Genomic DNA, 25,288 nt, shown 5'->3' with positions numbered 1-25,288 from the left:
TTATTATTATTATTATTTTTTTTCCCTAGAATAGAAACATCTGCTGATAGTCTAGAAACATTTCTTGAGAATAAGAAACAATGAAGGGAATTCTCTTCTGCTGGCAGCCCATAAGAGTGAAGTAGATGATGCTTTTCAGAGCAGACTGCAAACCCTTTGCCCCAGGCACCACCTTTCGTAGGACTGAATTGTTATTAACCTGCTTTGTATGCCTTGCATAAATTCCAGCATGGCTACTGCTTTATAAGGAAGGTTAAAGATGGAAGTAGAGAGTAAATCTCCCTTGATTCAAGCTGTTGATTCTACTTTACTAAACAAATTCCACCCAGAATTGAATTTTGGATGTCTAGGAGACAAGGAGCACTTTACAGATGCAGAAGACTATAACCTATGGAAACAAGAATACGAGCATCGTTTTAAACATGGATCAAATCCTGCTCACTTCCCCCTGTTTTTGCAGTGTAATTATTTGTGTAGAATGTTTAAATGCGGGCTGTTAGATCTCAAGAAGGGGAGGCAATGAGCAAGGTCTGTGTCCACTGTGGGCTAGAAGAAGCTGCACTAGTCCTTGTTTTCCTCAATAGTGAAGGCTTTTGTCCTGTCCTGTAGTGCAGAAGATGAAGAGCTGGGAGGCCTGAGGGAGCTTGCTCTCTGGTCCTGTCCTGGGGCTGCAGAAAAGAAGGAGGAGACCACACTGTAGATCTAGAGAGATGCTGCTAGGAAAGGGACCAGGAATCTCTCTTTTTTTCCATCCCATTGACAGGAGAATTGCTCTTTGGCATCCAAACACAATGTATGTGCTGGCTAATGGTTCAGACGTTTGTATGTGGTTGACACAATGCCAACTGTTCTCCCTCAGGAAAACAAGTCACAGCAGGGAAGAAAATGTGATTCTTAAGAACTTGCAACTCAGCTAAACTTGAAAGGAATTTCAGGGAAAAAAAGAAAAAAGAGCTGTATAACCAGAAGGCTTTATCCCTGCCAATATGAGAGGCTCTGCAAACTAGAGGGAGTTCTCCAAAGAAAGGCTTGTAATTATTTTTCTTGCTGAAAAATATCTGGCAACCAAATTAAAGTACCCTACCAGCTCCTCTGTAATATCAATGTATTCAGGCTGTATGCATAGTACTTACCTGACCAAAAATGGAGGAACATCAGACTGCAGATTCTTGAGAAAAATACCCTGAAGCCTTCCCCTGTCCCTCATACAGTGTAAGCTCTTTGTGTTCTAGCCTAGAAAATATTCGCTGGATGACAGTTTGGCTGACAAGCCCTTGTATGCATCCAACATACTCCTCATTGGGTTGTCTTGTGTGTTATCTGATACCTGAGGAATGGTGATTTTAGCAGAGATACTACTTCAGTTACAGTCATGTCAAAGATTATGTTTCCTTTGCAGATTTGAAATCCAGAAAACCTGAATCAGAAATTCTGACCAGTGCTTTCAGCTGTTTTTAATCTGTGAACCCCGAAATATCTTTCACCAAGGAGCAGGTCCTGGCAACAAGAGTTTTTATCTGACCATAAAAATACTCCACAGGACCCTTCTTTTAAGACCTTGCTCTAGAATGACCTTCTGAAAGAGTTATTTTGCTCCAAGATATCTGCATCAAGTTAATAAATTCTGGATAAATTTCATGAGATCATGTAAAAAGAAACTTGGGATTTAAAGACATCATTGATCAAGAAACATACATACCCTTGACAAAGCTGTTTCCATAGTTTACTACAATCCAACCAGTGTCTACTTCATGGTTTCAATCTGTTTAACTCTGATTTCAGCTCCATGCACTTAATTGTGCTTTTGTGTGAGACTAAAGAGCCCTCTGCTATCAGATAACCTTTGATTATATAGATACCATATAGAGGCCAAGACCAATCTGAACTCCTTCCAAGAGGATAATGCCTTTTGTGACACACAGAGAAACACAAGAGCTGGAGTCAGCAATCTAGCAATACTCCCACAGGCTATACTAATATTGCCAAACAAAATCCAGGGACTGATTTTTTGGTCTTGAGTTCAAATAGCCCCATCCACACTGCTCACTCCCATGCAGCTTAGCATTACCCCTCTAAAGCAGATTTGTTTTCAAGAGAGCGGGGGGGGGGGGGGGGGGGGGGGGGGTCTGAAACAGAGCTGCAGTGGCAGCAAGCCATTAGACAGGGTTTTAGTGCTTCAATTTATTCCATAGACATGGCTACTAATATCTCACAAAATACCTGTCTTTATAGGTAACTCAGCTTCCTCTTGCAGTACAACACCACCCTGGGAGATGACTTTGCATTTAGATTCTTTACCAAATTGAAGTCTAAACCTTCCTTAGACCTACTGCTTTCCACTTTTCCTGTGGCTGCATCCTCGAGCTAGATGTTCTTTTTCTTTGCTTTGATCATTGTGTGTTGACTGAAAATATTTGCTAAGAAAAAAGGCATCCCAAAAGGCCTCCTTTCCCAGGAAAGTTCTTCTGAAACATTGACCTACAAGAGCACCAGTGTAACTGTGGTTGCTGTGGGGGAGATCTTTACCTGAAAGGAACTGGTTTTGCTTGTTGAGTATGTGCCAGAGCAGACAGCAATGTAGGAATTCCAGGCTCTGCTATGGCTGGAAGGGTACAGACTACTGAAGATATCTGTCACTCAGGCCAGGGCTCTTCAAATTAGGTTGGAGACCTATCCAGCATGAGGAGCTCTACCATCTGAATTGTGATGTTCAAACAAGAGTATTTGTCCTTTGATTTAAGGCATATTCAATCGCATTTTGATGCATGAACATAACTGTTATGCCAATGTGGTCATCTTACAGTACAACAGAGAAGTCTTGGAAGAATGGCTCAAGGTGGCTGCAAGAGTCCTCCTTTGCTCCAATCTCTAACTTAAGTCCATAAAAAAGAATAAATTTCCCCTTATAATTAATTGGTACTACAGGAACACAGTCAGTGCTTTCCAGCTCAATGTCAGATGCAAGGTCTAATACTGAAGTGAATAAATACTGTGGGGTAGTTGACCATTGGCTTCAAAATGTGCAGAATACAAACTTAAGCACTTTGTATTTAAGAAGTTAATCAATAAAATATTTTTTACCTTGGTGGACCACCAATGTAAACATCTGTACTGAACTAGTGCTGGTTTTCAGTTAGAAATAATTAGAGCTCACTCCACTTAAAAAAAAAAACAACACACCTCTATGGTATATTCTATTCTATGCTATTATATTAATGAGTCATACAGGATGGAAATGGAATTAAAAGTAATTAGCTGTAATTTTGCCTCATGTAGCAGCATGGAGAAAGTAAAATGCATTTAGTGTTCTTCTCCAGAGAAGCTAGCTAATTTAATTGCGATAAGAAATTACTTATTCTTTGAGTTGAGCTTTCTACCGCCAGTTGTCAAGGTAACAACTTCATTAGACATGAAATACAGCTATTTGTTTGTTGTTTGTTGTTGTTGTTGTTTTTCTTTAAATGAAAGGTCAACAGAGTCGTTCAGAACATTTTGGATAGCTTTTTAAGAGATCTGCAGAACCTGGCTTGAAGCTTGCAAGGCATTGGTGTAGGCGTGCAGGTAAGGCGTGTTGCAAGCCGAGTTTCTGCAATCTGCACAAGAAACTTCAAAGATGAGGAAAAGACTGAAATTCTTGGCCGTTGTACGTACAACCACCAGATGGTGCCATCAATTCTTGAGTGCACACATGCAGCATCAGCCTTGTCTGTCGGGAAGCAGCAGGGAACCAGTAGCTTGGTGCTGTGCAGGCATCCCTGCCTGGGCTTCTGGTTTAGACTCATGGAATAGCCTGAGTTGGAAGGGACCCACAAGGACCATCGAGTCCAGCTCCTGGCTCCACACAGGACCACACAAAAATCAAACCATATTTCTGAGAGCATTGTCCAAACACTTCTTGAACTCAAAAAAGCAGAAATCATCAGATCTTTATGTAATTTCAGACTGTACTTCTTTGACTAACTCATGTCCAGAGCAGAGACCTCACAACGTTTGATTTTCAGTCACCACTGGATTCGTTGCTTTCAACTTGGTTGTACACTGGATTTAAGCTGAACCAAATGAACACTACAGCCAGAAGACCTGGTCCTGTCCTCCCTCCATTCTCAGCTTTGCCTTCCAACCCTTACCTTGGGTTGCCACTGACTGCTGTGGGTCTGCCTGATAAACTGGATGGAGGGCCCATCCAAATGAGCCAACCTAGCAGGACAAACACACATGGTGAGTCTTCCCTTCAGGCAGGCTCCTAAGTTTTAGTACAGGAGGAGAGGCAGAAACATGAAAGCAGGGGAAGGTGGATGCATCTTTTTGACAGCCATCTTACTTGAAATCTCACAATTTTTTTGACCTCAGACAGCTTACCTGAGCTACAGTACTCGGTAATCCATAAAACACTAAATACGCTAATGTTGCAGCCAGGCAATCTAGTCTCACTGCCACCCATTGTCCTCCATGGCTGTGATGATTCAGTCTAAAGCCATAAAATGCCACGTAACAGTATTTTACACATGCTTCCTGTGAGAAAATAGCAATGCCCATCTCCTTGATATGGGTACGTGGCTGTAGTGCAGAAAGCAGAGAGAACATACTGGCCAGCAGCAATGTGTGTATGTCCAGACCCCACAGCTAGAGCTCAGCAGTCCCAGGCAGCCCATGTTCTGACCCACAGGGGTGTGTGTAGACGTCAGGACTGTCACACTGTGACTGCCAACAATTCAAAGCAGAGGGATGTAGGCTGCCTGGCTCCAGAAGGGCAGCCAGTGCCCCCAGGGGAAAAAGGGTTCTGCTTGCAGTGTTTCAGCCAGAACTGGGAGTTACAGTGCAAAATAGCCCTGATCTAAATCCTTTGCGCAAGCTGAAGGAACTGAAATCCACATTAGTCAAACACTACATTTTGCTGGGGCTGGCTGGGCCTGTAGTTTTATAACACAGTTATTTATTCATTAGCTGGGGCCTGCCATATTGCTATTACTTAGTATGGCAGATTTTGAGCCCTGCTCACCAGAGGTCAACTCATGTTAGCATCACCCAGATGAAAGACTCCATTTTTCCATTCTCAGGTATCTAAGCTTCCTATAAAGTGAGTTTACATAAAGCCAGTTTTACTAAATAGCAATCTGAGTTAACATGCATAAGGGTAAAACAAATATCTCAGGTTTAGTTTCTAAACCCCCAAATCTATACTCAGCTGATAGGCTTCTGCAGTGCACTAATTTAAGCTACGCTTAAATCATTTGGGTAAAGATCCCACATGAGAACTATGTATTTTAGCCTCCTCTGGTTCAGCTGCAGGCCCAGGGCTTAGTTATCTTGGTATGTTCCATTTTAACTAATTCCTTAAACCACCCCTATCAAGAGGAAGAAGCCAGATCGGCCAAAAATGAAATGAAAAAAATGAGGAGCTGAAGTGGTTTTGCAGAAAGGGAGAGGAATCTAAGGGATAGTTTAGCACTGCATGGTTTAATGTACATTTTAGATGTCATGACAGACAAGCAACTCAGCCTTTCCACAGCACCCTCAACCTTACTTATACATGTATCCCTCGAATATCTACATGAGTTTTGTTAACTTCAGTGGAAGAGAATGACACCTATGATAAAAGTAATGCTGGCACATAAAGTCAGAAAGAGTGCAAGAAGGGAGCCCAGGACTGGAGCCTACCTCTTTTTCTGTTCCAATTCTTGCACATTTGAAGTGTTGAGAACAGCTTGTGAGAATCTGCTATTGTAAATCAAAATCCAATGTGTTGTCTCTGTTTCTAGGCAAGACTGGAATTTAAACCTTTGCTTGAAATGAGTGATGTAATTCCTGAGGCACCTAGCAGCCTCTCCTCTATATACTTGCAGTCACATCAAAATGCTTCGGCTAGACAAGATTACTCATCATGTGTATTTACAGTATACAATTTCAAAGCCACTGCAACACACTTTTTTATCCTAGAGGCTCTAAAATTGAGGCCTTGCCTCCTTTGGAACAGCTACTGTTAACAGAATTCCTTATCCTACCTCATCAAAAACCTGCAGGTGGTCTCTCATTTCTCCACCATTTCACTGCTGTGATACAGAGAAGTCGAGCAAGAATAAAAAAAACTCCCCAGACCTCCAAAATCAAACCATTCATTTGTGTTTGTGTTTTTCAGTGAAGATCAGCAAATCTCCACTGATCTTGGGCAGAATAATTCTATGGATAAGGATTTTCTATTTTATCCTTTCTCTGGACCAGTTTTCCTAACTTTTCACTTTCCATCACTTTCCCAGTTTCTTATTTATGAAGACTTAAGAAAATTCTTGAATGGATTAGGGTCTATCTATGTGAAAAGTTCTGAAATCACATAACAATACAGCAAGATGTTCTTCTCTTCAGGCTCTTACAACATAATTTCCCTCCAGACAGCCCACTTCAGGTTTCACTCCTGATATGGCACCTTACTGTAGTGTTTCCTCAAATTCCTGGTAATAATGTAATGAAACTATACTATGTCGTTGGTGTCCTATAAAAACTGAGCTGAAGTGCATCTGATTATGCTACCAATTTGTCACATTCACTACCAAAAGCCGTAAGCAGATTATAACCACTCGAAGAGTCACCATCCATTACACTATTTAAACAAGCATTCAAAGATGTGTCCATCCAACCCACCCAGATAAGAAATACAGAGGCTGATGTTAGAAGGCCCCTGAAATAATGACTATTGCAGACGAACACCCTGGAAGCACTACTAAGACATTTAACAATACAGTTGTTGGCCAAGGTTTTTACTGAACCTTACAGCTTTCTGTAGCAGAGGAGCCCAGCTCCAATAACAAAGGGACAGGGCAGTGCATATGTGCAGCAGCTCTGAGCTGTAGTTTTTTGCTGTTCCTTCACTGCACCACATAAAACCAGACTCTTAAAAATCACACTCTTTTAAAAATCACTTTCTTTTAAAGCCGTTCATGCCTGACTATAAACCACATTAAAACAGAACTTCAGCTAAGAGGATGTAGCAGTAATTAATGACAAGGTACACGAGGGTCATTTTCAAAGACTTAAGCTTTATAAACAGAGAAAAATAAGTCAATTTGATGATAAAAAGAAAGCCAAAAATGGTAATGAAATTCCAATTAATATAGCATTCAAATCTCTTTACTCCTTTCTGCTGGTGATAAATTGAGAAGAGAAATCTAACCTTTAAAAATAGCTGAACCTGAACCTAAAATCCCTCACTATATTTTGTCAGTTTTTGTATACTGTCAATGTAAAATCCTGCATCTGAGCTGGAATAACTCCAGGCAACAGCTCAGGCTGGCTAGGTAGCAACTCAGCAAAACAAGATCTGAGGTTCCTATGGAGAAGCTGAACAAACGCTGGCAAGGGCAACCCTGCGAGCAGTTATGGCCAGCCGTGTAGTGTGCTGCACTAGCAAAAGCATCACCTGCAGGCTGGAGGAAGTAATTACTCCTTTTTGATGGAAAGTCATGGGTCCACATCTGAGTAGGGTGTCCAGTTTTAATCCCTCTCCTATATAAGAAAGACAGGCACCAGTTGCAGCTCAGACCAACGGAGCATCAGTAGATGATGAGGGGACTGGAGGATGGGATGTGGCAGGACAGTATGAAGGCTTGTTCAGAGAAAAGAAAGAAAGGCTTCAGGGGATGTTTGTTGCTGTACTGAGCTACCTGAAGAATTGTTACACAGAAGACAGAACCAAAGAAGTGTGTAGAGAAAGGATAATGGCAACTATCCTAAGTTGCAATGCCACTGGTACATTTTCTGGTGTTCTCACTGGTGCTATCCTAAGGTATCCTTCATGTAAGGTATCCTTCACTTCTGCTGTTTTTTGTTTTGTTTTTAAGTAAATCTCCTCAAATACATCTGCCCTGATGTGGTCTGTGAATTCAACTGAACAAGATCAAAAAGCAATTTTAATAGTCAAGAAGAGAGTACTTCCCCTGTCTGAGTCCCTGGTTTCACCTAGAGCTTTCAGGCACATCAGAGTCTCTTTTTGTCTCATGCTTCAGGAAAATGTGACTGGCCATGTGTCAGTATTGATATTCCTTGATTCCCAGCTTAGTGTGTAAAAAGATGATACAAAGCGTTTGTCTCCACAGCTTAAAATGTCTGATTATGGTTTTGCTACCTGTCATCTTCCTGATCTCCTCAGGAAGCTCTTGCAGGCAATTTCCTCACTTCATAATTGGATTTCTTGCTGATGGCTACTTTAGGACCTGTCTGGGGGATAACTGCAAAGTTAAGGAACATGTAGCAATGGTCAAGTCTTGGAACATGTAGCAATGGTCAAGTCTTGCAGTCATGGGCAGAAAGACAGCAGATACTGCAGGGAATGTGCATGTGAGGTGGGACAGGGGGTGTCCCCGTGTGGTGACAGGAGGTTGCTGAGTCACCTCCATTAGCTGTGGCACAGCCAAGTCACTCATCTGCTGAATACCAAAATGCCTCAAGCAAACACTAATGCAGATAATGGGTTACTGTGATCACCATATTTTTCTGAAATAACATCAGTGCACATTAATTCTAACTTTGATTTGTTTCATTTGATTCTGGCCCTTTTTTTTTTTTTTTTTTGAAAAGCGCAGCTGTAGGGACCAAGGGTGAGATTAACTTCACACAATAAATTACATCTGCATTATTTTTTAAATTAGCTACTGCTATTTTAAATCAAGCTACTTTTCTCTCAGTGTTTTTAATTTTATAAGTGCTGTGCTCCAGAGCTTTCTATTCGGCAAAGTGGTTTTAAATGAGTCTTAAATAATTTAAATATTTCTTTTCTGAAATACGTTCCTTTCCAGGAAGTTTTTTTGTCAGTTTTATGCCTTCTTGAGAAGAAAATAAAGCAGAGAAAGTGTTTTCTTATTCTATCCACGGTGTTACAAGAGCAGGAGAAAATGTGCAACAGTAATAGTCTCCCATTTGACAGCAGGTACACACTGAGAAAAATCTGTAACATCATGATTTGTCTTCTTAGCACCCCTCCTAGATCAAATGAAGTTAAAAATAAAGTGAAAAACGGGAGACATTTCTTATTCCAAATTGATGTGAAGGAGGATGTTGTATTTGTTGGACGTCTGAAGACCAGCACTGCAGCTAGCACTCCCCCATCCAGGAGGAAAGGGACGTGGTGCCTTGGTGTCAGCACCATGATATAAATACAGATCAAATATAAACAGATGGAAATGGATTTCTGTGAAGCGTGTCACGGCATGACTGCACCACCTCCATGTCACTGGATTGTACATCTCCAGCACACTAAGGAGTGCCTGGGCAGCGACCAGCCCCTTCCAGTCTCCAGTTCCACAGATGCGACCCAACCATGCCCACTCCCCATTCACTGACTTAACCAGATACAGAACTGCAGGATGACTTCTTGCTGCACCACGGCGATGACTTTGTGCCTTGTTGTTCCCCTGCAATGACTCTCTGGCCCATATTCTTCCTGGACAGCAGTTCACTGCAATGAACTGAATCTCTTTTAGTCCATAATGCCACATTAAGGGCATGTCATGACAGAATAATATTCAAAAACAATATTGCTGTTTGATTTAGATTGGAAGGAATGCCTAAGTAACACACGTGAAAGGAACTTAAAGCCCAAAAAAGTCAAAACTGACACATGAAATGCCTAGGAAGACAAAAGGACTGATGTCTGTCTCTGTGTTTGAGATTCAGCACACACACTGTCCTCCAACAGAGGAGCTCACCTCCCAGAAGGCGACGGCACATCTAACCTCAGCATAATGAGGTTGTGGCTGTATAATTGCACCACAGTGATAAGGGCAGAGTGGTCACGGTGCCAGTGAGATGGCAGCACACCACAGGGAGGTCATGGGGCTCCCTACACCACTTCGGTTCTCGGCCTGATGGCGAGCAGAGCTGTTAATATAACCTCCTCCCTGCTCTTAGTGTAGATTGTGTGCTATACTGTACCCAAGGATGACTACAAATCACATTACGCTTATATTCAGAATGGCATTGATTTTCTGAAAGCCCTGCAAAGGAATCAAGGGAGATCAGGAAGCTACCACACCATAAAACTTGGTAGAAATACAAGTAAAACCACTAAAAGTGTTGAAGTGGTGCTGAATAGTAGCTAATCTTGCTATGTTAAAGAGTCTCAGGTAAACTATAGCATTACGAGCCAACACTGATTGAAAGAGAATAACCTGTCCCCTTGAGAAGCATGAGATTCAGAGATCTTTTCCAGAAAACACAAATTGTTAACATTTCTCTCCCTCTACAAGTGCAGTATGAACACTTTCTAATGATCATATCAAAGCAGGACAAAAATAAGCGTGATTCCTGGAAAATCATGAGTTGGAAACAATATTTGAAAAAAATGGCAATGGTTTCCTGGGCCACAACAACTCAATTTTTGGCAGCAGGATATCTGAATAAGAATCTGCTCCCTTCCTCTTTTAAGTACCTCCCATGGAAAGGTTCCCTAGGTTTATACTTCCATCCTAATCAGAGACAAAGTTATACCAGGTGTCATCCAATGCAACAAAAATGCAAACCCGAGTAAAAGCAGGCCACGTCAGCATCTGACAGTGTCTGTTTAGCACAAAACATGATTGCAGTGTTTATTCAAGCTCATATTGCACAATCCACTTGTTTATACCAATAGATGTCTCCTCCCTTATGCAATGCACATGGGGTTTTCAAGCCCACATTTTGTTTAAAGTCTTCTTCAGTAACATTAAAATAAAAACTGGCTTACAGCTTTATTCTCCAAGTGATCCAGAGCTTAAATATTCTAATGCATTTGAAAATTATGTATAGTTCTACTGATGCCAGTGGTGTTATGCTACTCCTTCATGAACATAAGCAGAAAGATGATCAGGACCATGGTATTTTATGGCAGTGAGGTGATCATGTACTATACTTGCTGTGCTAAGCAGCATACCGCATCCGAGTCCTAGTGCCTATTGAAACATACAGCTAATTATTTCCTGAGATTTTCTGATATCAAAGCTCTACTGAAAGGTTGGTTTAAGACTGATTTGAGGTGTTCAATTGCAAAAGATAGAAGAGCAAAAAATAAAATTAAAAAAGTTTAATGTGTAAACTGGCATATTCAAAATAACCCCACATTCCAGTCTGTCTTGTCCCTAGATTGACCCTTTTTGCTTAATATTTTAATTTGAACTCTGTGAGCAGAAATACATATATATATATATATATTTGTTCTAAGTTTGTGTAGCGCTTACACAAGAAGGTCAGGAGAAAGACTCCTAGACTCACAGATGGTAAAGAACTACTAGTAACACTGCTACTGCAGTACTGCAAATGTCTATAAATGTCCTTCTGAGGCAAAGATGGCAATAGATTTGGAGAAAGACACACTGGAAATACTCATTGTTCTAATTAAATAAACCATCCTTTGATGGCAGGCAGATGGTGAAGTCTGAGTTGTTCGTAACTCAGTGGTTACCCCTTCATGCTACTTCTAACCAAAGCCTGTCACTTCCTCTGCTGCCTGTGCTCCAACAAAATGTTCCCTTTGTGCTGTTGCAATCCACTTCTCTGCTACAGATCCCAAGGGGACTTCTGGTGCTCATCACTGCTCGATGCATTCTAAATTCTGACCATGCTCACAAATCCTATGTGCAAAAGGAAATAAAAGCTGGTGGTGATCAAAGTGTCTTCCCTTTATGCATTTTAGCACACCTGTCATTACATCATTTTACATCACATCAGTCTTTGGAGCTCCCTGAGGGATGAATAAGCAGTTGGCACCATCTCTGGGCACTCGCATGATGGGCTTTCCTGTTGATCTTTTGCCAAAAGACATTTCTCCAACAAAGAGAACCATCAAGAAATAATATGCTGCTAGACATAAAACAGAAGAAAATGCTTTCCTGCCAGAAATGACATAAGTAATCAAAAATGAAAGATGACAGAAGATTGCTGTACTTACTATGTGTCGTGCTGCAAACACTCCATCAACTATTGCACAACAGAATGCTGCCACCACGCCAAAGCTGATAAATACAATGGAGGCTACCAACTGAGAAGAGAAAAGCAGAGTGAGTAATGTTTTCAATATAATTCTTTAAGTAAGACAATCATAGTATTTTTTCCAGCATTTTTAAATGACATTTTCTCTTGCTGTAATGCGTGTCATATCAGTGTGGCAGGCTGCCAGATACACAGCAGAAAAAAAAAAAAAAAAAAAAAACAACAAAAAAAACAGAAATTCTTGACACTGAGTTGACTTAAAATCAAGTCTACTGGAAAAGCTTAAATCTTTCTTAAGAAAATTAGGTCAGTTGTAAGAGTTATTAAATTCAGTGGTGATTTCTTCTAAATCAACTTATTTAATAAAACAGCAGTGGTGTCCACAGGGAGCATGGCAAAAAGCCATGTTCCTGTTGGCTCACATCAATCTCTACACTGGTAGCAACTCACACATACTGATAAAGGCACTGTAATATGTTCATACCTAGCCTGGGCACTCTCAGAAAACTTTTCTCATCCCACATAGTCTATGACACCTTGAGCTGCAGCAAAGGTAGCTTAAAGCAGAGGCTCATTGAAGTGGTACCCCTGGAAGGGCTGGGGCTCTCAGCCTGCCCCTCGGTGTCAGGGTGGGTAATGCAAAGGCCAGCAGAGCTCAGCCCATGTCACAGCTACAGCACAAACACCATGCTGTCTCTGTTAGCTTGCCAGCCAGCTTTGCTCAATAAATGTTATTAATTCTATATCAACAGCACTTTGGAAGGCAAAACTCTTGGCCTCTCCCTTACCAACAGTCAATAGGTTTGTGGCTTGCCAGTACTTCATCGTGTGTGCCTTCAGAGACTAACCAGAGTGCTGTTAGCACACACTTTTGATGGCACTGGATCCTTTTGAGGGCATATTTGAAGGATACAATGCTGTGAGTGAAGTAAGAGGAGGTGGGTCCTGAAAAAGAAATGCCTGACAGGGCACTATCACCTGGTACTCATTTCCCCAGTGCTATCTGATCAGAGGGATTACTTCATTCCTTCCTCCCTCCGATTAATGGGTTAGTGACTATGAGGACTCTGCACCTTGGGTTTGGACCATTGACACCTGTAGGAAGTATGAGGAACCTAACATGCACTCTCTGGCTATATTTTTAATATAATATTCCTTTCTCATATTCCTGGCATTGTTGTTGCAAAGTCACAAGAAGAACCCTCAGAAGCAACCTATATGATAGCTCAGGTCTAATTTACCACAGTATTAAGTTACAGTTAATAATTGCAATAGATTAAAAAATTCCTTTGAAAATTTACAGAACAGTGACCTTAATTTTTAGATAATTGATAGAAGAGCACACTTACTGAGGGTTTCAGCTTAGAATTTGTTACTTACCAGTCATTAACTGCTCCTTCACAACATTTATTCCAGAAGTGCCCAGGTACAGATTACCAAAATCACAGCCATATAGTCCACATATCCCCTCTGCATATACAAAACCCATATCTGCATTACCTATGTACTGTTTTTACATGCCTAAAACATGTAAGATACCACAAAATGATGTAAAAAAAAAAAAAAAAAAAAAGAAATGGACTCTTTTGCTAATGTAATGCTAAGAAGATTATAAAGTCAACAACGTCAATAGGGGACAGGGCACTCATGACTTGCTCAGGAAAATGCATATTGGGCAAGTAAGAAATTAGAACCATCAAATCCTATAATCACTTAGGTTGGAAAAGACCTCTAAGATCAAGTCCAACTGTTAACATAGCACTGCCAAGTCTACCATTAAGCCATATCCCTAAGCACCACTTTTATATGTCTTTTAAGTAACATCATAACTGTCTGTTCTGCTCAGCTGTTAACAATAGCTTTGTAAGCAAGTCACAGAATCCCAGAATCATCTAGTTTGGAAGAGACCTCCAAGATCACCGAGTCCAACCTCTGACCTAACACTAACCAGTCCTCCACTAAACCATATCACTGAGCTCTACATCTAGATGTCTTTTCAAGACCTCCAGGGATGGTGACTCAACCACTTCCCTGGGCAGCCCATTCCAATGCCTAACAACCCTTTCGGTAAAGAAGTTTTGTAGTACTGCCTGGGGTTGTTGTGCCCCAAGTGCAGGACCCAGCACTTAGCCTTGTTGGCTAAATTACAGCCTTTGAAGCCCATAGCATTGGACATACGGGTCAAAGCAATATCGAACATTTGGAAATATGAGCTTTTAGTGAATCAGCAAAAAGTACAACTTAAAAGCAGAAGTCCAAACTAGAATCACATCTTTCGAACGCTTTCTGATATACTCTTAATCTCTCACTAGCTCGTGGCTCTCAGATTGCAACTTGTAATCACAGGTAGGCCAGCACTGACACAGGGATTGATGAGTGATCTGAATCCCCTGTGTGGGGAGGAGATGGGAAAGCAGAAGTGGCTGAGGCTGATGGTACTGGCTGATCTTGGGAACCTGCTGCACATCCCCTGCAACCGGCCCCCTTCTGCAGTAGTAAAGCTGAAACCCTGAGAAACCACTGTTGGTTGCACCACCCTTCAACCCCCACTGTCCCTTGTCTCTTCAGCATAACAGGTCATGTCTTGTGAACCTGGCTATCTAAAAATCTTGGCATGAAACTCTTAAGATCAATAAGGCTGTGGGCTCCTTGCAGGGAGTTATTACCAATGCAGACTAGTGGGCTGTGCTGCCCTGTGGCAGGTACATTTGTTACAGTACCTGATCTCTTGATTTGAAAAAGCAGCAGTGTTTAAAAGTCCAGATTAAGTCATTATTGTCTGATACCCTTATCTTGTTTTTCAAGTCATAGCAGTCAATCACATAATTAGTGGGCTTAGCCAGGTGTTTCCAAATTGCGTGAGCTCAGGATCAATTTACTGGAAGTTGACCTCAAGGTGGCTTTTCATTTCACACATGAGCAATTTATTGATGATTTACAATCCCTAAACCAACATTTTCCACTCATGGGGAGAGCTTAAATCACCTAATAAGAGCATGCTGGCTTTTCAATTTCACCAGATAGCTCTAAGAGACCCATACAAAAGTGCACAGTAAATTGCAGGATGGACAGGAGCTATGGAGTTGACTTTGCTCTCCTCGGTCATGTTGGGAGGCCTTCTGACTTAAACTGACTTACATAGGTTTCAGAAAGAACATTGTCCAGCAGACATAGAAAATCACACCAGTCCCCAGCACAAGCTAGAGGCTAGTACCTCAGCAGCTGTTTTAGATACCCCTGTGAAGCATCTCTGTGAGGCTCACTAGGTCACAGTCCTGGCAGATGCCTGGTTTCTTCATGGCTCTGGATTATCCCCTACCCACTTTCAGTCAAAAGGCACAACTGTTCAGATAATGACCATCACCTCTAGCACCAGATGCTTTCTGAAGTGTCTCATCCTCTGAATTTAGACTAAGTAGATCTGATACTTCAGGTAATTTATGGATTTTTGTTTTCTAAATCACCTTGGTATCAAATGTAAGTTACATTATATCTAACAGACTCTCTTTTTTCATCCTAAATGGCTTTTTGCATTGCACAGCCTTCAGTGTCTCTGAGTACTGTGCTCTTCATCAAGTCTCTCTGGGATCTCTTTCCAGACAGAGGAAGAATCGCAATTACCCTCATCAATGTAAACTGAGAAATGCTGTCAGCCAGTGCCTTTTGCTCTGAGAAGTGAAAGCTTTGCAACAGCCTATGTAAATGTTATGCCACAGGTTTATAAAGCCCTTTTTATCCCCATGCAGATTCTAGCAAACGTATCTGGAAAAGAAATGGACCAGGCAGTTTGTTGAAGGCTATCCCTAACATTACATTCCCCAAAATACAGTTTAATTCCATGGAGGTTTTGACTGGTTCCCGTTCGCTATTCATTGATGCCAATCCCAGTCATAGCACTAATTACAATGACACAAATTCCTAATGATGCAGACTTCTGTGATTGCCCAACCAATGGCTGAAGAACTGCTTCTTAGACTGACATCCAGATGAAGGAGGGGAAAAAAAGAAAACATGAAATGTCTGTTTTGAGAGCACCAGTGCTGGTACAGCTCATGAAGAGAAGGGCTGGGACCTCTGCCTCTGGGATCCTGCCTTTCCAGCCCTGTCTCCTGCTGCCTGTCCCCAAGAGGTCCATCCTTGCAAACCAGCTCCGGTGCTTGCCTGAATACACAGCCAGCTAGTGTAATTCACTCACGAGGCAGAAAACTTGTTTGTTTCCCCAAATAAGTAAAACCAGGTTGCTAAAAGGGGAGACGAGCACTAGACCTAGCACAAATGGGCTGGTGGGACCATGCAACCAAGATAAAAGAGAAGAAAGGAGAAGTGCTGGCAGCAGCTATTAGGTTTTCTCACCTCTTTCATGTAATTTGCACTCCTAGGGTTTATTGAAGTAAAAGGTAGGTTTTAGCTGTAATGAATAAATGATAAGGGCTGGATTGGTTGTGCTGCTTGTGGTCAAGGAGACTTTTGTTTTCCTGCCTGTGAAGAAGTTTGCTGTTTGCCAGCACTGTGTCAGGGTTAATTAGGAAGAACAGAAATGTGAAAAGGCCAGTTGGTGGAACATGGGGAGGGGAAAGGTCTCATGAGGAATTTAAGCAAACTTGCATGCATAAAAGGGCAGAAGTAATTAGATAAACAAATGTTGGTAAAGAATACAGAAACCGCATGAGAGGTATCAATTATTATGCCAAGGAGAAAAAAATAAGATCAAAATCCACTTTGAAAATAAAGGCAGCATCTCCATTCAGATTTTTTTTTCTTGCCCCACATACAGAATGGTAAAAGGCAGAATAACATCTTTTGTTATTCTTTAGATTGGCACGGTTAATTCACATCATATGTAGGCACAGTTAATGAATATTGCTTTCTCTTTTTCTCCTCCAGTGGTCTTTTTGCTTAACTTGTGCAGATAATTCATTAATTTCACAACTCACAATGACAAGGGATGACAGAAGTGCCCACGGTCAGGAAACATGCAACAGGGTGACTTAACAGTCCCAGCCCTCCTCCAGCCCAAGACGGCTTGTGTTGCACACGTAAGTAACACAGAGGAAAAAGGAGCACAGGCAACAGAGCCTGCTCACTCCAGCTCCTCCAGGCACACAAAGAGATGTGGAGGAAAGGGACAATTTCCTTACTGGTCAGGTAAGCAAACTTCTTTAGTTATTGGAGACTTTACCTGTGACAATTGCTGCGACAGTTATGGAGATGGGAGGAATTAGCATCTGATCACATTGACAATATGTTCAATGTTGAGCAATGGGCGTGCTGGGTCCAATGGCAGGAGGTGGCCCTGCTGTGTGGCGCCCACACAGCAATCTCCCTAAGTGCATAATGCCACATAACTGTCTGAACATCTTTACGAAGAGTAAAGACTTACCTGAGTCACCAGGCAGTATTACTGCTCTCCTTTACCTCTCTTTCTACTATCAGCACTGGATTCTCTGCTGCAGATGCTCTGTTATGGATACCTCTGCACATACACAATGATTTCTTCCCAGCAAATTTCCCTGTACACTTTGACTAACTGGGTGTTTTACTGGCTTTGGCTCAGTTTCCTTCAGCTACATGTTTTCAAAACTAATACTTTGTTTAGGAGATGCACAGACAAACCCACCTCAACTTCTTCCATCATATTTGGCTTTCTTAATGGTTTTCACAGTCTAGCATGGGGGCACCCTGTTTCAGGAGCACCCATCTATTATTACTCCTACATCCATCAGCACATTCATTACCGTCTCCCCACCTCTATTAGTCTTAAATTCTTGTTTTTATTTCAAAATCAGGGAGTCCTCCTTTACAACATCTTCACTACTGCCTTGTTGAACAGGAATAAAATGACATCATTATAAATGTATCAACCATTCCCAAGCAGCCCTCTTGCCATTCCTCTTCAGGACGTAAGAGCCCATGGTTCAAAACTGCCCCTTAATACTCTTGTTGTTAAGTTTCCTCACTGGGCTTTTGCAGCCAACCACGCACACAGCACCTCTCCCATTCTCCCTCCTCCCTCCCTGTGAGTCAGCAGCACTGAGCCACTCTCACTGCTTTTGAGAACAGCAACTTAACTCTTCTGCAACTCCAGTCACCTACAGAGGTGTAATGGAAGAATTTTGCATTAACATTGCACTGTCCAAATAAAAACCTTGTATGTTAACTCAGTTCCCTAGTCTCTATCTCTCAGATGGTTTCACCGTCTAGAAATGAACTTGAACTAATCCATGATTTACACCAATCCACTTTCCATTAATTTTCTGTAACGTATCTTGTCTTTTCTTCTAACCTGCTTAAAACATTTGAAGATCTGGTTTCTGTGGAAGATGCTGTATGAAATAAAGGTGATTTTTCCCGTATTTTCATCTTCAAGCAAGGAAAGAACAACGGGAATTCAATCACTAGCTCCTATGAAACATGAGCCAAAGTTATTGAGAAGGGCTCCTTGATTAATATATTCTTCCTTCTCTCCTAATCTATTATCAGCTACAAATCTAGATCTAAAACAGCGAGAAAATTATTTCAAATTGTTTTATGAGCAAGTACTTACTGGAATGACCAACCAACTGAATGAAATCAACCTGTATCAAGTACAAGCTCTTAAACTTTAAAACTGGATCCACTGTTACACTGCAGCCAGAGAATGAATTTGATGTATGTGTAAATAAAGAGAACATATCAAATTCAAGATAATTCATTCACTGATGAGTAAATGCTTGTCTTGAATCAATTAAAATTATCACTACTGCTGCTGTGCTGTCTCTCATCTCTGCTGAAACACTCTAATTCTTGGGAGAGTACCAGCTACTGGAGGCCAGCAGATGTTATTAAACCAGTGTTAGACGAAAGACTGAGCTGTACTTGCTTCATGTTATCCAAGACAAGAAACAGAAGGCAACCTGAAGTTTTTTTGATCTCCTGGCATGGGGCTGGTTTTATTATCTGTGCAATTTTAAGCCCTCATAGCATCTGAGGACCCCTGTTCACATCCCAGTACCTTTACCACACAGTTACTGATTCAAACAGCACTGATGTATTTTCTCCTCGGTCTGATACAGCAACCCTAATGACCGATCCTCTCTCCTTCCAGCAGGTGCAACACAAATGCTCTGCTCCTCACATGTTCTAACTGTTTTTAAAGAGATTTGTTTAAATAGCTGTTCTGTTTTTCTTTCAGCCCAAACAGAATGGGCATCAATTATATGATCAAAATCCTTTCCCCCTCTTTCAGCTTCTTACTACTAGATAGAGGAGCACTGAGGCTTCCTGGGGCAATTCTAGATGTAGTGTGCTTTTACAGGAGACCGTGCTCTCCAGTCATCTTACTCTGCTTTCCCAAGTCCTTGCCTTCCTAATCTAACATTTCTAAATAGAAGCACAACTGCAAATTACTACTTTGTTTCAAGAGCTGTCATTTGGCAATGGTCTTATTTGTATTTTTTTTGCATCTCTACAGTTGAGTATTTCAGCTGGTCATCTCTGTTCCTCTGTAGTCAATGGAGAGCTAGGCACTTCCAGAAACCTTCTACACCTATTACAGGATGGGATTAATTACTTTCTGAAACTCTCTTTTTTCCACTGGTTGTAGAGGGACTCTAGATATGGAAGTACCTGTGCTGCGAAATCAACCTGCAGTCAATACTTCTTTCTGTGCTTTCTCTTCTCTTTTTACTTCGCCTCAGTCATATTGCCTGGGACTTGCAGGGGAGCAAAAGAAGTAATGTGGAAGGAAAAGAGGATGCCTTAGATTTGGTGAGGACAGAGTAATACAAAACAGAAGGGAAAAAAAATGAATAAATAAAAATAAACAAGAATAGCTGGATTTCACAGCTGGAGAAATGCTGATGGTTTTGGAACAAGCCTAAGCAAGCCTTAGTCCACCAGAAACATCAAACTGGTAAGAATTCCCATTGCAAACATCAGCAAAAGAGCTTATTTAACAATGGGTTAAGACGGTTGCAGATTTAGGGATATCAAATATACAGACAAGAAGAGAAAAATAAATGCAGTATTAAGTGGAATGGGCACAAAAGTGAAACATAAATTTAGATTCACTGCTCAGCAGTGCTGACATTATAGGAATCCAGCACATTTTTCCTTTCATGGATGCTCTTTTATTGATGCAAGTGGAGCAAGCTCATTTCATCACTTAAACAGAGGCAGCTGTTCAGAGCAGTATGAGAACAATAAAACAGAAATAAATTGCATGTTGTGTGTCACAGAAGTTTGTGCTTCCTGGTGAAAAATGGTGGATCTGACATAGACCAAGGCTACTTACAGCTGACACTGTTCAGCAGCAGGTACTTTTTCAACACCAAAGTCTGTTAGTGTCTTTACAAACCCTCTTCCACATTACAGTGACTGCGCTGTTTTCTGATATGTGTATGCTCTTTATCCAAAATGCATTACAATCAAATTACAAGCTTTCATGTACTGAAATTCTGCCTGCTGAGTCTGGAAGATTTTATCTGGCCAACTGGGATACTCATCTCTTTAATTTGATCTCGTTCTTCAAACAGGATCAGAAACTGCCTGTCTTCTCTGGGCACATCCTGCCTCACCTTCTCACCCGTGCACACATGAGAATTTGTCCAGGATTCCTTACCAACACTTTTTATCCCCTGCCTCCTGCTTGCAATGGAGAATAATTGATTTCTCTATTGTTCCACAAACACATTTCATGGGTCATAAAGTTTACTTTTGTTCTCAGCTGTGTGACAGTAATGCTTTCATTACATAAACACCATGAGAAAACAAACTGGCAGGAAAAAAAAAAAAAAAAAAAGTTCTGTTATGCACTTAACTCTCTGTGATGTTTCCAAGCACAGATCTTAAAGGAATTACGTCCCCAAAGACTTACATTTAATAAGATGGAGGATTTAAAGGGAATTGGTGGTTTGAGTCTCTGACTCTGACTCTGCACCCTCAGCAGGTTCACCGAAGACACCATGGCATGAGGCAGCAGTCAACCACATCCTTACAGACATTTAGAGTCTACATGTAACCCTGCACAACTTGATCTAACTTTGAATTTGCCCCTGTTTTAAGTAACTAGTTGAACCAAAGGCCCTTCCCAACTTAAACCTTTCTCTGATTCTGCCAAAACACTGAAAACGGGGGGGGGAAATAACAGAAAATACCACCCCATATTCAACATTTGGAATGAACTTGTCATAATACTGAGACATTAATAATACTGAGTCATTCAAACCTTACAGAAGACAAGAGGTGCCATGAAGTACGACTTTGGTGTCTATACTTGTTGCATATTTATTATGTGGTGGAAATCCTCACTTCTAACACACAAGGTCAAAGATCTGCATTAGAAAACATAAAATATTTTACTTGGTCCTTCATTCATGAAATACTTAATCACTGTTTAAGGTTCCTTCTAGAATCTAAGGGGAAAAAGAGACGCCTCTAAATGGCACCTCATTGCGGCAGCCTAGGAACTAGACATAAGTGACCAAGAAGAAGTTCTCAAAGAATAAACTGCTTGACTTTTATCAACTAATAAGATGCTGTTATATTTTGAAAGAAACACAGATATGTAAAGAAGAGACATGCTCACACAAGCGTCAGTGTCAATGTGAACTGTTTAGCTGTTTACAAATCTCTGTGCCTGCTTCTAAAACATGCAGCTAAATCACACCACAAAATCTAGTGCACATTTACAGCTGAAAAGATGGTAATAGGTCTTTTCAGTTGTAATCATTTTAAAGGTGCTAAACAAGACAAGGATGATTGCTAATTTATTCCACTGTTATCATTTTTACATCAACATTAATTGTTTTACCCTGGATGCTGTGAAATATAAGCACACAGAAAAGTAATCACTAAAAAGTTAAGTACTATTGACTTTCTCAGCAGCTTGAGTTCCAGTGAGAAATAATACCTCCGTAATGATGACTACCTTTACATGATCTGCATGTCCCCCGGTACTACAGTAAAGACTTTTTTTCCATTTATTTGTGCAGGAACAACAAAGACAGGCCCAGGAGATCTACAGAATTGTAACTGTATTTCTCTTAAGGTAAACAAGCTGCTTTAATTAGCTTAATGTGTGATATGGAATCTATCAGCAATTAGCATCTTTGATGAAAATCGGTACGAAAGCCAGTTGCTGTCAGGATGTTCAATTGTCATGAAAAGGAAAACAAAGCACAATTTGTTTGAACAGAGCACAGTAGGTATCTGTGTTAGTATCTTTTCTTTGTATACGTATTGCTAACCACAACCTTTACACAAAATTCCCAGGGGGGATTTTCTGATGGACAAAATCTATTTTTAAAATATAATTGGTTTTGAGTAGCAAAAGAGGTTTGGCTCATATACTTCTGAAAACTGGCCCACACACATAACCTCTTTGAAAAAGCTTTTCTTCTGCAACAGACACAAAGTCTGGTGGCAAGAAAATAATCTGAAGTAGTAATGAAACATTACCTCACATACATTCCAGGCAGCACCGTAATACTGCAGATGTTCCAAAACCCAACAGTTATCATGGTGCCCTGGTATCTCTTGGTCACTCTTGGAGGCACTACTGTTTCAGCACATTCATTTTCAGCCTTGTGAAAGAATGGCTTGATGAGTTGGAGAGATGTATGAGTGGAAAGTGTGAGACAGTGCTTGTTTTTTTCCACAGGGTTAGCCAAAACCATATGCATTGTGTCTTACTAACACTGCACATTTAAAGAGTGATGAGTCTTTTGGTGCTAGTTCATGCTACCTCCACACTTATCTGTGGAGAAACCTTTTGCAGTGCTTAAAACCATCCTTTTGGAAACACCAGGGACTCTGCTGAAAGAGGTGTCTACCTACCTGCTCAGCACTGCCTACAGCTCTCAGATCAGCCCTACAGCCACAGACCCCCAGCACGCTCCAGCCTTCCCTACCTCTGTATGTAATTTCAGCATCTCATTTTCTAATGAGAACTATGTTGTACTGTAACACGAGGAGATGGCAAGCAAGCAAACAAGTGAGGAGACTTCGTGTCTTGCAAGCAAATCCATTTGATTTGAGCAGTACATTATCTTCCACACATCCGGCTGGACTAAGTATGCCTGTGTAATGGAATGACTTACAGCTATGCTATTCTTCGATCCGTGACCTGCTTTGCGGGGTAAAAGGGAGGAAAAAAGGGACAGCAAAACATTATGCTTTCATTTCTGCTGTTTGCTAGTTATAAACATCCCAAATCAGTGCAAAGGCATCTTATCCTCAGTCAAAGGGAGATTTTGTTCTGCTGGTGCCAAGCTCTGCATAACAGAGGCAAGCATGAATGCTGAGAGCTCAGCTGAAATCATGCTAGTCAATGAGGCAGAGCCCGATTCTGCAAGCAGCAGTTCCTTTGAATTAAGGGTTATACCTTGGTCAGCACATTGAACTCCCACTGTGGACCCTGGCATGCCAAGAAGAAGGTCAAAGAAGTGCAATGTTATTAATGTTCTGTTTTAAGAACAAACTATTGTCCATTTGGCCTAACTGTGCTTTCATTCCTTCTCAAACCCTGTGTTTGCATTTACTGAGTGCTGGGTTTTTGCTGGATTAGCTCTGCTAACCATTACATATTTCATATTGCACTTAGTGTTTCATAAACCATGGATAAATCCAGACTTAGAGAGGATAGGTCACAAATAAATACAACTTCAAGACAAAGAGAGAAATAGATTTATGCAGAAAAGGTCGATTAACATGGATTTTTCTCTAGTGTAATTGAACCTGCATTCGTTTTCAATTTTAAAAACTGAAAATGAAACATTGAGTCATTACAAGGGCCAAAAAATTGCCAGAGCTACACTGGGTTAAACTCAAATTATATAGATGTAACTGTTCAAAGGAAGTCCAGTTAAAATAGAAGTAACTGAGTGAATAATTCCTTTTCTTCCCCACACACTTTTGTTATGATGCAATGAACAGAATTTTTAGTTACCAGAAAATGATCCTTCTGTTACATTTTAATGCTTATCTAAGTATTTGAAGTCTTATTGATGACTACAAATCTGTTTAAGCTGCCCTAAACCTTTTCAATTGAATACACTCAGTTACACTCCAGGGAATAATTACTGTCCTCAGCTGTGGTATGATGTAAACCCTTTCCAACTCATTTCCAAAGCGTCTGAAAACAAACAGCTCAGCCTTAGACAGTGTTCCAGGCTTAGCACACTGTGGATGATGCTCAAGACAAGACGTATAATTAAACTTTCTAGTTACCTTCTTGGTCTGTTCCCCAACACAACAATCTTTCAACAGCCAGATCATAACTGTTAGAAACTAGTTTTCATTGTTCCAGTCTGGTAAATGCAAATGAAGACTAAGACCATATACCTATGTGTAGAAATGAGGGACAATAATTCTTAAAAACAAATAATTTGTTTTGTTACCAGCAATATTAATGAGGCCTGGCTTGCTGCAGTTTTGTGTCTCACAGGTCATGTTCCATTTGGACTCCTTAATTGTTCAGGGTGATGAGCTGACACTGCAGCCTTTACCACCATGGGGGATCTACACTTCTTTTCTGAACCCACATATGAATTTCCACGAAACCTGAAGGCGCTGCACATCCCTGAATTCTCTACCTTCCTGCCAAATTTGCCTGAGATTGGCCAACACATTTTAAAAATGGAATAGGGAAGAGAAAAAGACACAGACAAACATCATGGCTTTATCAGTCTCACCTCTGGGAAACACAGCTAGAAACAAAAGTTGAAAGTAGGAGAATACTTGAAATACACCACTGAAACTTTCAGACAATGAAAAAAAAAAAAAAAAACCAACAGTTATTACAAAAGAAGTTTGACTATAAATAATCAAATCAAGACTGGAATTACTAAGAAGAAAACAGGAAATCACAGCAGACTACTTCTAAATTGTTAGCAAAATGCAAGGTAAATCAATCATTTCCTCCTCTAAGCTCAACGGCACTCTTTTGATTTATACCTGTGAAGGTTCTGCATTATGAAACGAATTGTATTTCATAATGCTTAGCTATAATCAGTCTACTGTATAGTGCACGTTGGACATGCTTTTGATCAACCAAGACACTGCAATTTTTTGCTGAGAGCAAGGAAAGTATACGACTGCACAAGTCCCATATACTTTCCTTTGCCCAGAGGGACCCAAGGACTTTATTTGACTTCCTCACATAAATAAAAGCAAGCAGTTTGCAAAGCCAAGATAAATCTAAAAACAAACCACGAAGTATCATCAGATCCTGTCTGATCTAGCCTTGATAGCAAGCGCTCTGAGGTTTGTTTTCTTTTAACATGTATATTTTCAGGAAAGTGTTGCAGACTTAAACTTCTTGTGCAGGATGAGATCGTCTGTTATGGTAGAGCTGAGA

The 25,288-nt window shown here is 40.8% G+C and overlaps 1 protein-coding gene across 4 annotated transcripts in view; it reads right to left on the bottom strand.

Annotated features, from left to right (window-relative positions):
* TMEM255B (transmembrane protein 255B) overlaps positions 1-25,288 on the bottom strand; it is a 63,459-nt gene that overhangs the window by 26,815 nt on the left and 11,356 nt on the right. For all 4 annotated transcript variants that reach the window (XM_082758588.1, XM_082758589.1, XM_082758591.1 and 1 more), the window contains exon 4: positions 11,912-12,001. In XM_082758588.1, the coding sequence (XP_082614714.1) occupies positions 11,912-12,001 (90 nt within the window). The remainder of the gene's footprint in view (positions 1-11,911; positions 12,002-25,288) is intronic.

The sequence above is a fragment of the Aythya marila genome (assembly GCF_965140915.1).
Source record: "Aythya marila genome assembly, chromosome: 1".
NCBI classification, from domain to species: Eukaryota; Metazoa; Chordata; class Aves; order Anseriformes; family Anatidae; genus Aythya; species Aythya marila.
Note: the sequence above shows the minus strand (reverse complement) of the source record. Positions and strands in the feature narration are given on the sequence as shown.